The sequence below is a fragment of the Anomaloglossus baeobatrachus genome, unplaced genomic scaffold, assembly GCF_048569485.1.
Source record: "Anomaloglossus baeobatrachus isolate aAnoBae1 unplaced genomic scaffold, aAnoBae1.hap1 Scaffold_41, whole genome shotgun sequence".
Lineage (NCBI taxonomy): Eukaryota > Metazoa > Chordata > Amphibia > Anura > Aromobatidae > Anomaloglossus > Anomaloglossus baeobatrachus.
The window spans coordinates 788688-804444 of NW_027443435.1; the positions used below are offsets into that span (position 1 = coordinate 788688).

The following is a 15757-nucleotide window of genomic DNA, read 5'->3' on the forward strand; positions in this document are numbered from 1 at the left end:
TAGTTACTGTGTCACAATCTCTCTGCTGTCTTGTACGCTGTGAGTGTGACAATTTTGCCTCCCTATGGAATCCGGGTCGTGCCAAGCTATTAGATTGTTGAGCGAAAGCTCAGTTCAATCTGAAACTGGGAGGTGCTTGATTTTTTTCAAGGGTTCCCTGTTCTGAGTGATCAGTTACTTAGCTGAGTAGTCAGTCCTAAACCCAGGGTATCACGGAGGTGCCAGGATAGCTGGAGCACAGACCCCAAAACTGGCCCACAGACTAGCGACTTTGTGCTGTCCCTGATCCCAGAGGTAGGCTTGATGGTATCCAGGTCTGGACCACCAGCTTAACCCTAACTCCTGTCCAAACCCTGATCTAACAGCCCCCTACCACCGGGAGTGGAGATGCAAACCCCACAAAGGATCGCCACAAAGACCGGAATCACAGGAGCATAAACTGAAGGTATCATCTACAGTAACAGAATCTCAAACCTTAAATAGGGAGAACACAGCTGAATATAAGTTAGCCTCCTGAGTCTCAAGGAGCCACAAACGACGCCACAGGACTGGAAAACAGTGTAAAACACTCAGCTGAGGCCGAGCAACTAATTTCAGGGGTTGCCTGTGAACAGAGTCCGACGCCACCGCGGCTCCCTGCGAATGTGGGCCTCGGTTATTTGTGCTCTGATCTATAGCTGCCAGACCTTGGACCTCCTCTGACCTTCCATTTGCCCATGTCCGCTATCCTCCTGATATTCTGACCCCAGAGCTGATTACGCCTTTGTCTTTCCCCTTAGTTCACGGCATGCTCTTTTTGTATCTGACTCCAGAATGTTTGCCAACCCTGCCTCACGGCTTGTCCATGCAGTGACTAGCGTCACACACTGAATAAACCAGATACTTATCATTTAAATGCTAGGTACTCAGATTATCTCTAGCTGCAGGTAAATAGTGTTTTTGTAGCTGCCAGGTTTTCTTTAACCCCTTCTCAATATGTAATGTATTATTACATTCTATATTAATTCTTGCGGGCTCAAAAGCTGAGTCTCCATTATTGCCAGCAGATGATGTCTATTCAGTTATTCAGTGGAGGTAAGCTTCTCCCATTGCTGTTAACTTTTCAATCTTTGACAGCAGCATTTGCAGCTCGCAGCCTATGGGGTACAACGTTCCACATATCCAACGTCCCCAGCAACATTTATCATTGCGTGCAAATGGGTCGCCATAATAACTGGGGGTCTGCTAAAGACCCCTTGCCCTATATAAGGGTACTTGTATGATCTCCACACCTATATACATTCCTTCATTGGTGTAGAGTTCAAAATGAGATAATTTGTGGGGTGTTTCCACTGTTTAGGCACATCAAGGGCTTTACAAACGTGACATGGCATCCTCTATTTCAGCCAATTTTGTTCTTCAAAAGTCAAATGGTGCTCCTTCCCTTCCAAGTCATGGGGTATCTGCGTACACATGAGAAATTGCACAACAGAATATGGTCCATTTTCTCATCTTACCCTTGGGAATATGAACATTTGTGGTTAAAGCAACAATTTTGTGGGAAAAATTAAAATGTTTATTTGTTCCTTCCACATTGCTTTATTTCCTGTGATGCATCTAAAGTGTACTTTGGCATTGCATTACTGCTGTAGGAATATTACAAAAAAGGGATAAATACATAGCTAATGTGAAAAATGAGTAAAAAGACATAGGCATTGCATTACTGCTTTAGAGATATTTGCAAAGAGAGATTCTTAGCTTATGTATTGGCCAATCCATGTGAGCCCGATACCTCGACAAGGTGATCTCATTATATTGGGAACCTAACCTTAAATGCCTCTGTGTGATTAAAAAATCTGCATGTCTGCTTCCTGGCTAAATAAGATGGTGGACACATCCTTGCTATTGGGAAGAGTGCTTGGTCAGGTGCTTGTCAAGGTTATCGGGCTCACATGGATTGGTCATTATCTAAGAATCTCACTTTGCAAATATCTCTAAAGCAGTAATGCAATACCTATGTCGTTTTACTCATTTTTTCTCATTACCTATGTATTCAATTTTTTCTAATATTTCTATAGAAGTAATGCAATGCCAAAGTATCCTTATATTATTGAGTGCCACTGGATATGCTTTTGTAGATATGTTTTATTGAAAGTCGTTTTGAGCAATTCGAAGGGTGCAGTTTTTAAAATGTCATTTTATGACACATAGGTATTTTCTGTCACATAGACCTTTTAAAGTAGAACGCAACACACTTTGGCATTTATATGGATTTATGTGTGCCTGTGTATGTTTGAGGTTATATTATTAAAAGCTAATAACTTCAATTTTATTTATGGCAGATGATGGTACCAGGAGTTCAACACAGAAAGCTAAGGGAACTGAAAGTCACAAAGGAGAGAAGTCATATTCATGTTCAGAATGTGAGAAATCTTTTGCTAAGAAATCAAATCTCATTACACATGAGAGAATTCACACAGAAGAGAAGCCATATTCATGTTCAGAATGTGGGAAATGTTTTGCTCTGAAATCACATCTTATCAGACACGAGAGAATTCACACAGGAGTGAAGCCATATTCATGTTCAGATTGTGAGAGATGTTTTACTGACAAATCAGAGCTTATTAAACATGAGAGAACTCACACAGGAGTGAAGCCATATTCATGTTCAGAATGTGAGAGATGTTTTGCTCTGAAATCAGATCTTATTAGACATGAGAGAATTCACACAGGAGTGAAGCCATATTCATGTTCAGAATGTGGTAAATGTTTTGCTTGGAAATCAGGTCTTGTTAAACATGAGAGAATTCACACAGGAGAGAAACCATATTCATGTTCAGAATGTGGTAAATGTTTTGCTCAGAAATCAGGTCTTGTTAAACATCAGAGAAGTTACACAAGAGTGAAGCCATAGTCATGAATAAAATGTCTGTTTTTGTAAATATTAATAGACTTTTACTATCTGTTAATAAAGAGTTCATTTTATGTCATTACGGTTGTGTACTTTTTATAATGGATCATTTACAAACTATTCATCTTTTAACACATTTTCTTGAATTTTTGATGGGGAGAATTTTTTATTTTTATAGCCAAGCTGTACGCTTTATTCATCCATTTGTGTATTGCTTGAATGAGAGCAGAATCCATTTTGTTAAATCTACACTCCATTTTGTCTTCGTTTAAGAGTCTGTACTGTCTCCCCTGGTGTAATGCAGCAGAGACCTCTGTTTACTTTAGATAAGGACTTGTATAGTTTCAGTTTCTTTGTTAAAAGTGAAGTTCAGGAATGTGAAACTAAAAAGTTTATATAGTCTTATATAAATGAGTGATGATGGTGTAATTTTTTATTTGTTTGAGTCAAAGGGAGAGCTACTCCTGATACTTTATTGTCTCAGAGGGGCGTCTCATATCTCTATCTATCTCTATCTATCTCTATCTCCCGCCCCCGTGTCAGCAGCCGGGCTGCTCGGATCCAGATCCGCGGTGGCTCGAGGGGTCTCCGGACCCGGGGGTCACGCCGACACTTGAATTGAAAGGGGGGTATGTACAGGGGACAAAGTCTATGTTTTGTGACGCCACACATGGTGTGTGGTAACATGGAGTACCACCGCTTCTGATGGGAGTACCCGGTGGCGTTGGAGTGGGCAGCCAGGTGTTTAACCCCTCCGTGGGTAGGGGGAATTCCCCGGGACTCGGTGATGATGACGGGGGAGTGCTGTTGGGGAGGTAAGGGTCACTGCATACTCACTCAGTCCAATAACGCTGACACCGACAACTTGTAAACCAAAGTTCTGAGCACCACTGCCACTGGGGGAGCACGTTTTGGGTCCCGTTTTGCTGGTGTTGCTTGTTGGTCTGTATCCCTTTTCTGGCACTGTGTCTTGACTCTTGTTGGATCCCTGTAGTATAGAACTAGTCGGGTCCTGCTCACCAGTATGGCTAACTGGGTGAGCTTGCTCTCAGGGTTCATGCTTGGGATTTCCTGGACCATATATGTGGAAAGTCCTATCCTTCTCGTTGTTATAATACCCAGATTTTGGAGCAGGTGGAGAACGGATCTTGAAGGCTCCGTCCTCGTCAGGGGAATTGACAGGGCGCCTGAAGCTACTCCCTGCCCTAGGGTCCTCGTATCCCGCTGTGCCATGGCCCCTGCCCGGAGATGGCACAAGGCCGCCGGCTGCCCTCCTCGGCAGTTCCGTGCCCTTTGTCATGATCCTCTGCGACCGGGGTTCCTGCTCCTACCAGGCCCAGACCAACGTCTGCCACCTAGTAGTCTCAAGGAGCCCTGCTCCTGACCTCCTCTCTCCTTCAACACTACTCCTCAACTGACTGCTCCTGACCCCCCCTTAACCCCCCCCCCCCCAAGTGGGCGACCCTATTCCACTCAGGCCGACCACTGGTGTATCTTGTGGGTGTGGTGCAGAGTGTTCCTAGGATTTTACTTAGCTGTTCTTGGCAACACCGTTTGTTAGGGACCCGTAACCAAGGAGGAGTTGTGTACTGCACAGAAGGGCAGATTGCACAATACCCTATGACGTCCTGATAGGCCAGGGCGTCACATATACATACTTGATCTTTATAATTTAATTAGGACCACAGACACAAAATCTTATATGTCCCATGCTGAATGGCGACAACAAAATCTGGTGCCTGAACAGCGACCCACTATTCCTGAGAACCGCTGATCCAACCATCTTGTCTTCCTCAGAAAGGCAACTCAAGCTATATCCAAAGGTAAGAAACTTACTCTTACAATATTCAAATTTGATACGTGGAAATTTTGCAAATTTTCCTACCTGCAAAGAATGGAGAGAGCTGTAATTTTAATTGTAGGTAAATTCAACTGTGACAGAATAAAAAAAACAATACAGAAAATTACATTGCATGATTTTTAAATAATGAATTTACATTTTATTGCATGAAATAAGTATTTGATACAATGGAAATACAGAACTTAGCAATTGGTACAGAAACCTTTGTTTACAGTTACAGAGGTCAGACATTTACTACAGTTCTTGACTCAGTTTGCACACACTGCAGCAGGGATTTTGGTTCACTCCTCCATACAGATCTTCTCCAGATCTTTTAGGTTTCTGGGCTGCATTGAGTTTCAGTTCCTTCCAAAGATTATCTATTAGGTTCAGGTCCTTAGTTGCCCTGTCTGTGTGTTTCGGGTCATAATCATGCTGCCACGACCCATCTTCAATGCTCTAACACTAATTCTATTTTGGTTTCACTTGACCACATGACCGTCTCCCATGCCTCTATGGATCATCCAGATGGTCACTGGCAAGATTCAAATGAGCCTGGATGTGCTGGCATGAGCAGGGGGACCCTGCGTGCCCTGCAGAATTTTAAACCATGACGGCATAGTGTGTTACGGTAATATTTGAATAAACTGTGGAAGAGAAAGCGCAATAGGGTCTTACCCGATATATACCGAGAAAAATATAAAAGTTTGCACTCACCTCGAGGAGTTGTGCCAGTCACAACTCCTGTATAAGCATATGGTGTTTAGGTGAACTCTGCTGCAGCCCCCGTGGTAGATAACAGAGAGTAATAGAAAAGGGGTTTATGCCATGCTATTCACCAGGAGCGAGGACAAGAAGATGATAAAAATTCCTTTATATTAGCTTGTGTCTACGCGTTTCAGGAGCTCTGCTTTCTTCATCAGGACATACAGCACAAAAACAACATATCTGCTGCTGATACAAAGATCCCAGCATAAATACAAGAGAGAGGAAAAAAAAGCAAGGAAAGCCCCCAAAATAAAAAAAATTGGCGGGCTGGAATGACGCATATAGCAGGAAAACATAACATATCCAAATAAAAAGATAAATTGGAAACAGATTAATAATCATTTAAAAACATGCTATAAAATATTTAGACAGACAGAATTTTTTCGGAATAAAATATAAAGAGATCTAAAAAATAAAATAAATTGATTGTTTAAAAATTTTCAGAGCTTTTCTTTGTTCTAGAACCAGTGACCCTTTAGGGTTAATGTGCATAGATAGGAATCTGAAAAGCTACTATTAGATGTGCCACCAGGGAATTAGTAGTGTCCACGATAGAACAGCAGTCATAGAATCAAAGTGGAAGGAGCAAAAAGAATGAAATCCCCTTATTATATCTTTAGTGATAAAAAATAATTTAATAGGGTGGCTTTCAGCCGCAAAAAGAGGGAACGATGTTCACGACCTTTGACGGATATATCAGTTATGGAGCGTGTGCTGCTAAGCCCCGCCCTCTGCCGCGGGCAGGATGCAGCGATCTGCGCAAATATCAGCTGTTTTTAACAGCTGACATGTGTGCCTGCATGTTACGAGTGGAATCGCATTCCACCCGTAACATTAACCCCTTACATCTCGCTGCCAAAGTCTGGCAGCAAGATGTATATACACGCGATCATGATTTTTACTTACCGTCGCCCCTACCGAAAGTCAGACTTCCTGTGGTTGCCATGGTAGCTCAGGGTCATGTGATGACGCCTGCAGCTATGACGAGTCACTTTCGTTTTCACTCGGCCCGGAGCCGCATGAAACAGGAAGTGATCAAATCTGCTGTTTACAGCTGTATAGCTGTATTCAGCAGATAGGGCAGAGCGATCGGATTGCTGATCGCTATAGCCCCCTAGGGGGACTACTAAAATAAAAAAAAAGTAAACAAAAAAGTTTTAAAAAATAAAAATAAAAAAAAACCAAAACCTAAAAGTTCAAATCACCTCCCTTTTACCCCATTGAAAATTAAAGGGTTAAAAAAAAATAAAATATACACATATTTGGTATCGCCGCGGTCAGAAATGCCCGATCTATCAAAAATATAAAATCAATTAATCTTATTGGTAAACGGCGTAGTGGCAAAAAAATTCAAACACCAAAATTACGTTTTTTGGTTGCCGCTAGTTTTACGCAAAATGCAATAACAGGCGCTCAAAACATAGCATTTGGGCAAAAATGGTACCATTAAAAATGTCAGCTCGAGACGCAAAAAATAAGCCATCACTGAGCCATAGATCCCGAAAAATGAGAACGCTATGAGTTTTGGAAAATGGCGCAAAACTTACGCCACTTTTATTGGACAAGCTTGTGAATTTTTTTTAACCCCTTAGGTGCAAGTATACCTACACATGTTTGGTGTCTACAAACTCGCACTGACTTCAGGCATCACAATGATACATCAGTTTTACCATATAGTGAACACGGTGAATAAAACATCCCAAAAACTTTTGTGCCATCTCACTTGTTTTGCAGTTTTTCCACACTTGGATTTTTTTTGCTGTTTTCCAGTACAACATATGGTAAAACGTATGGTTTAATTTAAAAGTACAACTTGTCCCGCAGCAAACAAGCCCTCATATGGCAAGATTGACGGAAAAATACAAAAGTTACGGCTCTCGGAAGAAGGGGAGCAAAAAACAAAAGCGCAAAAAGGAAAGTGCCCGGGGGCTGAAGGGGTTAATGAGAAAGGAAGAAACAAGGAAAGAGAAGCCTATTTTGCAGCACAACGTGGAAGTAGGTGGCAGAGTAATCAGTACTAAGCTTTCCTTCGTGGACTGTGTCCGAACTGGGAGTGAAACAAGGTCAAAACCGTGAAAAAAAAGTGCGCATGGCAGTAATGTCATCAGAGGTTCAGGGTTGTATAATTCTAGCACGTTATTTGTCATCAGTGCGCTTTTTGGAAAAATCACAATCCGACCAGCTGACTGTGGATCTGAGTAATAGCGTGCATGTTATGGAGCACAAGCATACCAGCAGAATACTGAGGCTCACAGTTCTACACCATACACCAAAAAATATCTCAGGAATTCAAAGATTTTTGCTACAATATTCAGAGAAATATAATGTAGCATAAGAAAAAGAAACATTTTCTATGAAGCCACAAAATCAGAAATACATATATACCTATATAAATTATAAATACATGAATCTAATGATACAAGATATATAAGAATTAAAATAATATATAAAATTATCATATTAAAGGGGATGCGGATTAAAAAAAAAAAGGGGGGGTTTTCTAGGGACCCTTAATGGAACAGATCGGTGACCTCATTGAGACCCACTGGTTTCAAGGTGTTTAGCTTGTAGATCCAGTAGGTCTCTTTTCTGTTCAGGACTGCCACTCGATTGTGTGTCTGAGGGGGAACATGGTCAATAGGGGTGACCCTAATTTTTGCCTTTTTCCCATGTTCAATTGTAGTGTGTCTCGATAGCCCATGTAGCATAAAACCAATTTTGATGTTATGTCTGTGAGAATTAATCCTATTATGGAGTTCCTGTACTGTTCTCCCAATATATAATTTACCGCACTCACATTCAATTAGGTAGGTAATAAATGTCGATTGACAAGTAAGGTGGGCTTTAATAGGGATCGAGTCCTCACTAGGGCTGAGCGGATCCGGACTGTAATAGTCCGGATCCGCGCGGTTTCAGAGCTATATCTGTTCCGCACCCGGGTGCACGATCCAGAATCGGCAATTATTAAAAATGACCAAATCAGAAATAAATGAGAGTTTCATACTTACCGAGACTCTGTGTCACGGCGGCACACTGCTTCCGGGTCGCGCATTCACTTCCTGTACTGTGCACGCAATCACACAGCTTTCTGTGCTTTTCCTGCCCACCGGCCGTCCTCTCATCTGTGATTGGTTGCAGGCTGACGCACCCCCCAACCTGTGACAGTCTCTGCCGCGGTCATCGCTTATCGCGGCTCAGTAAATGGCTACACTCAGAGCGGGTAGCCGTGCTTTATGGCTGCTCGCTCTGACATGTAGCAGTGCTGGATGTATCGCCGTGGGACATCGTGTTGATTACGCCGGAGCTGGAGGGGTGTGTTGGGGATAATAAAATGGTGAAGGAGGGAGAGTTTTGTACTTTATTTCGAATAAACGATTTTTTCTCTGTCTGTGTTTATTTACATTCATGTACAGGTTTGTGTGATGCAGGTATCTGATAGACGCCTGTGCCATCACAACCTAGGGTTTAGTAGCAGCCGTGCGCTGTTATTAACCCCTGCTATTACCTCGATTGCCAGCGCACCAGAGCAATCGAGATGAGCCGATATCGCACCGGAATTGTCACATCTAATAGATGCGACAATACCGGGCGGCTGCGGGCTGAGAATATACCAGCCCCCAGCCGGTGTTATCTTGGCTGGGGATGAAAACTAGGGGGGACCGCACGTTGGATTTTTTTTTTAATTATTTATATAAAAAAAAGCCGCATGCGAGGGACTCCCGCGAGTCTGACATCGCAGCACAGCTGCACACTTCTGACAGGAGCGTGCATGTGTTTCTAGGTATATGCACGCTCATGCTCAGAGAACAACAGGATGTGCCGGGTGATGTCATGCTTGGCAAACCCACACGGCTCTGACATCACCGGCACAGCAGCAATCTTCTGACAGGAGCGTGCATGTGTTTCTAGGTACATGCACGCTCATGTTCAGAGAATGGCAGGCTGTAAAAAGAAAAAAAATTCCTTCCAGCAGTTGGAAATTTGGTGCTGAAATCTGGTGCAGACAATTTCAGCACCAAATGTGCACCTCCTAGCAAAGAAACGCAGCAAAAATCGCGTGAAAAATAACCGTGACAAAAAAAATGCATCAAAACACCACTTTTTTTTGCCAGGAGGTGTAGATTGGATGTAGGAATATGGTGTAAAAATTTCAGCACCAAATTTGCATCCCTTGGCCCGAAGGAAAAAAAAAAATTCTGCCAGCAAGTGGAAATTTGGTGCTGATAGCTGGTGCAGATGACTCCAGCACTGAATGTACACCTACTAGCAAAAAAAAAAGTGGCAAAAATCGCAGAAAAATAACCGTGGCAAAACACATTGGATTTTTGTCAGGAGGTGTAGGTTGGATGCAGGAATATGGTGCAAAAATTTCAGCACAAAATCTGCATCTCTTGGCCAAAAAAACTGCGATTTTTCTGCTAAGAGAGGCAGATCTGTGAACTCCGTGACCTCCCCCGGAGGTCAGATTACCTGCGATCACAGATGAAGGACCGTGGGAACCTCCAGCTGTGACCGCAAATGACCTGAGTGACGTCACCGCTCAATGCGCAGCTCATTCATTCTCTGGAGCTGACAGAGAGCGGTCGGTTGTGCCTCTCTCTGTGATACAGATGTAGCAGAGCTGAAGTGGTGTGGGACCTCCTGTGGATTACGTCGGAGCTGCAGGGTGTTGGTTAATAAAGAGGTGAAGGAGGGGGTGTTTTGTATTTTATTCCAAATAAAGGATTTTTCTCTGTGTTTATTTACATGTGAGCAAGGATGGTTGACCTTAGGGAAATCAACATCCACGACTGCGGAGACACCATCACGTGTTTCTCAACGCAGTGATTCTAGAGCAATGCCCCCTGGGAAATATTCAAAGCAAGAAGGCCTGCGGAGACACTATCACATGTTTCTCAACGCTGGCAGGAAACTAGCCAGGTCTTTCACTGGGAAGGAACAACCACGGGAAGGGCAGTCTCCAGTCAAGGAGACCACCTATGCCAAACATGGTATCCATCCACAGACAGCCGTTTCGGGGTATTTGCCCCTCATCAGTGTGAAGTAGGAATCTGGCTAGTGGGAGCATTGCCTAGTAAAAGACTATGTGAGCAAGGATGGTTGACCTTAGGGAGATCAACATCCACCACTGTGGAGACACCATCACGTGTTTCTCAACGCAGTGATTCTAGAGCAATGCCCCCTGGGAAATATTCAAAGCAAGAAGGCCTGCGGAGACACCATCACATGTTTCTCAACGCTGGCAGGAAACTAGCCAGGTCTTTCACCGGGAATGAACAACCACGGGATGTTGATCTCCCTAAGGTCAACCGAATGGCACCGCATCACGCCTCCGGGAAGAGCCGGTATCGCACCGGAATTGTCACATCTAATAGATGTGGCAATAGCGGGGGGCTGCGGGTTGGAATACCAGCCCCCCGTCGGCGTTATCTTTGCTGGGGATGAAGATTAGGGGGAACCGCACGTCGTGTTTCTTTTTTTTTAAATTATTTATTTAAATAAAAAAAAGCCGCATGCGGTTTCACCGCAGTCACACATGCGAGGGACTCGTACGGGTCTGCCATGGCATCACCCGGCTGCCTCGCACGTGTGACTGGATACGCCGCACAGATACAGCCCGATGGCTAGGGCTGCAGCGCCGCGCTGTATCCGTGCTGCCGAATATTTGATTATTTTTTACCACCATGCTGACCGACAGACACTTGAACTACTTTCCCCGCACACCGGCCATCCTGGCGCTTGTGATTGGTTGCAGTTAGCTGACACGCTGACACTGAGGTGAGGTGTAGATATCGGTCCTCCAGTCACTGATGTACCTCTCCTGGCCCTCGTCTACCATCTTCCTGATTCTAATCAAAAAGGTCCGTGGAGCCTCTGTTAGGAGTCTCAACACAGAAACCAGCCAGATATCCCTCCGGGAAGGGCCCAGCCAAGGGGTGACTCTTTTTAGGAGACCACCATAACCACCATATTAAGTGGCCCTTTTAGTCAATATCCAACTTTTTGACAAGTTTAAAGATATGACAAGGGAAATACCAAGGCCAGGTATCCATCCACATGGACATTTTGATTTGCATATTTCCCAGGGGGCAATGTACCTAGGATTTCATTGTCTTGAGCGCCCTCGCTGGCTGCCGGCAGTGTTTTCTCTGGCTGGTCTCCCCGAGATCAGTGATTGTTTTGTTGGTCTACTAGGCATTGCTCCCATCCGGCCAGAATCCTACTCCACACTGATGAGGGGCAATACCCCGAAACGGGTGTCTGTGGATGGATACCTGGCCTTGGTATTTCCCTTGTCATATCTTTAAACTTGTCAAAAAGTTGGATATTGACTAAAAGGGCCACTTAATATGGTGGTTATGGTGGTCTCCTAAAAAGAGTCACCCCTTGGCTGGGCCCTTCCCGGAGGGATATCTGGCTGGTTTCTGTGTTGAAATTCCTAACAGAGGCTCCACGGACCTTTTTGATTTGCATATTTCCCAAGGGGCAACATACCTAGGATTTCATTGTCTTGAGCGCCCTCGCTCGCTGCCGGCAGTGTTTTCTCTGGCTGGTCTCCCCGAGATCAGTGATTATTTTATCTTCCTGATTCTGCCTTTTGTCAGGCTGCTGTGATTGTTCATTTTGTCCTGTTGGGTTTGGGAGAGCTGTGCCAGGGGTCCTGGCTCATTTGGACCCCCTATATGTATCAGGGCTTTATGGTGATGGGAGTGTGGATTGCTACTCTGTAGGTGAGACCGAAATGGCAGTGCCCTCTTCAGAACTGCTAGGTGTAGAGGGAATCTGCCCAGCTCGGCCTGACAGGCACTGTTGGATGTGCTTCGATGGACCTGGAGAAGGCGCTTATAAAATTCCAGGTGGAATACTTCTGTTGGGCTGGAATCCCACCTTGACCAATCTGGGTAAATGTGAGGACACTAGACTTCATTGTCATACAGGATGATTGGGATGATGATGGAATTGAAGATTTTTAGCCAGACCCTCACTCGTGGCTTCAGATGATAGTTTCCTTCGGATGGCATAGCAATCTCTATTGCTTATTTTAAGCTCCTTGACTGGTAAATTTCCAGGCCCAGGTAGGTAGGTGTAAGACCTGGAGCTGTGGAACATTCCAGAGTAGTGTACACTCATTGATGTAAATATTAAAGAGCATTAAACATAAGGGTGATTTACATGCTGCGACATCGCTAACAATCTCATTAGCGATGTGACACACCAGATCGCAGATACGATTTGCCAAGATCGCACATAGGTCGTTTTTATAGCGCCAGTCACATGTGCGATCTCGGCAGATCGTATCTGCGATCTGGCATGTCACATCGCTAACGAGATCGCTAGCGATGTCGCGTGTAAAGCACCCTTTAGGCTACATTCACACGACAGTCCCGTTTTTGCGGTCCGCAAAAAAAGTCCTGTTCTTTCACGGATGCATTTGTTTGGCATCCGTGTAACATCCGTTCCGTATACGGTCCGTGTGACAGCCGCGTGCCTTCCATTTTTTCTTGTGGACCGCAAAAACACGGAAGCAGCTAGAAAGATAAATAGATGAATAGATATAGCTAGAGGGATAAATAGAGAGATGGATGAATGAATAAATAGAGGGATAGATAGAGGGATAGCCAGAGGGATAAATAGATAATAGATTAAAAAGACAAGAAAGGGGTATACATAATAGGGCAAGTACAATAATCATAAACAATACAAGACACAGACAGGTACAGGAGCATAGAGGTCCCTGCCCGCGAGGGCTCACAGTCTACAAGGGATAGGTGAGGATACAGTAGGTGACATGTCCTACTCCCCAGCACTTTGTAATCCAGCACCCTTTAGTGCCTTTCATGTGGCACTAAAGGGTGATTATCCTTGTATTTAGCAAAAAAAAAAAAACACGACGTGGAGTCCCCCCCCTGTCTTTTGTAACCAGCTCGGGTAAAGCAAACGGCTGCAGCCAGCAGACCATAGCTGGCAGCTTCACCTTGGCTGGTAATCCAAAACAGAGGGCACTTCACGCTGTTATTTTAAATTAAATAAATTAATTAAAACAGAAAACGTGGGGTCTCCCCAAATTAGATCACATGCCAAGGTAAAGCAGATAGCTGTGGTCTGGTATTCTCAGACTAGGGAGGTCCAAAGTTATTGGACACTCCCTGGCCTAAAAATAGCAGGCTGCAGCCGCCCCAGAAGGGGCACATCCATTAGATGCGCCAATCCTAGCGCTTTGACCCAACTCATCATCTCATTTCCCTGTTGCAGGGCAAGCCGGATAATACATGGGGTTGATACCAGGTGTGTAATGTCCCCTGGCATCAAGCCCTGGGGTTAGTGATGTCACAGCGTCTCAGATACCCGACATCACTAACCCAGTCAGTAATAAAAAAAAAACAGACAACAAAAAAAATTTTATTTGGAAAAAACACTCCACAAAATATTCCCTCTTTCACCAATTTATTGGAAAGAAAAATCAAATCCGGGTCTGGCGTAATCCAATAAGGGAGTCCCACAACGATCCATACTCACTGTCCCAGTCAATGAAGAACAGAATGTTTTCCATTGGCAGGGAGAGCAGTGCAGTGACCTGAGCTAACATCATTAGGTCAGGTCAGGTCACAGCAGGGGATGACGAGCACCGACGTCAGGAGGTTAGATGAGATCATTACCTGTTATGATGATCTCCGCTGACGTCAGAGCTGTCACTGACTTCCATTGTCCGCTACGTTCACAGTGAAGTATTGCGGGAATCCGTGATGTCACCGCTGGTCAGAGTCTCGGGCCACCTGCGAGACTTGATGTGAGAACGCGACGTCAGAAGTGCAGGACTTCATCACCGCAAGTACTGAACTTTACTAACCTCCTGACAGCAACACTCGTCATCCCCATAGCTGCTTGCACTGCAATACGGGCAGCCGCGGGGCTGGCGCAGGAGCGGGATACAGGCTGCGGGGGCACCCGACGAAAGTCACACGGAAGTGCTTCCGTGTGGATTCCGGGGATTTTGTGGACCCATTGACTTGTATTGAGTCAGGATCTGTTATTACAGAACAGAATAGGACATATTCCATAATAACGGAACGGACATACGGCATCCGATGTGTTTTTTGTAGGATCGGATGCACACGGATGTGCTTCCGTGTGTCATCCGATCCTACACAAAATTAAAGTTCAAAGGGAAAAATATCACGGTGCTGGGTCGCGCTGCTAAAGGAGGAGATAATGGTTATTTTAGATGCTGAAATCATTTAATATTCTGAAGCCACAACGCGTTTCGGGGGCATGTCCTCCCCCTTCCTCAGGTAGCAATAAAATTAACTTAATATATGGACGTATATATAGAAAGAGAGTAATGGCAATTCAAATCAGTAGATAAAACTTCACCCCAAATTAATTCCCAAATAATTGATAATTAACCCCCTATTGACCAAAGGGGAACAGTGAATCTAAGGGTAAATAAAATTAAATAAAAAACATTATATAAAAAACATTGAATACAATAAAATTTAGTAAAATTAGACTAAATAATTTATATATTCATTAAAATTGTTGTTCATGAAATTAAATATACAGTACAGACCAAACGTTTGGACACACCCTCTCATCTCTAGAATAAGTATTGAGAGGAGACTTTGTGCAGCAGGCCTTCATGGTAAAATAGCTGCTAGGAAACCACTGATAAGGACAGGCAACAAGCAGAAGAGACTTGTTTGGGCTAACAAACACAAGGAATAGACATTAGACCAGTGGAAATCTATGCTTTGATCTGATGAGTCCAAATTTGAGATCTTTGGATCCAACCAGCCATGGCTTTGTAGAAAAGGTGAATGGATGGACTCTACATGCCTGGTTCCCACTGTGAAGCATGGAGGAGGGGGTGTGATGGTGTGGGGGTGCTTTGCTGGTGACACTGTTGGGGATTTATTCAAAATTGAAGGCATACAGAACCAGCATGGCTACCACAGCATCTTGCAGCGGCATGCTATTCCATCCGGTTTGCGTTTAGTTGGACCATCATTTATTTTTCAACAGGACAATGACCCCCAAACACACCTCCAGGCTGTGTAAGGGCTATTTGACTAAGAAGGAGAGTGATGGGGTGCTACGCCAGATGACCTGGCCTCCACAGTCACCAGACCTGAACCCAATCGAGATGGTTTGGGGTGAGCTGGACCGCAGAGTGAAGGCAAAAGGGCCAACAAGTCCTAAGCATCTCTGGGAACACCTTCAAGACTGTTGGAAAACAATTTCTGGTGACTGCCTCTTGAAGC

The 15757-nt window shown here is 44.2% G+C and overlaps 1 protein-coding gene across 1 annotated transcript in view; it reads left to right on the forward strand.

The window, feature by feature from the left end:
• LOC142277320 (uncharacterized) overlaps positions 1-15757 on the forward strand; it is a 76234-nt gene that overhangs the window by 1148 nt on the left and 59329 nt on the right. Inside the window, exons 3-4 of the mRNA XM_075332630.1 lie at positions 2322-2892; positions 3069-3075. Of these exons, the coding sequence (XP_075188745.1) occupies positions 2322-2892; positions 3069-3075 (578 nt within the window). The remainder of the gene's footprint in view (positions 1-2321; positions 2893-3068; positions 3076-15757) is intronic.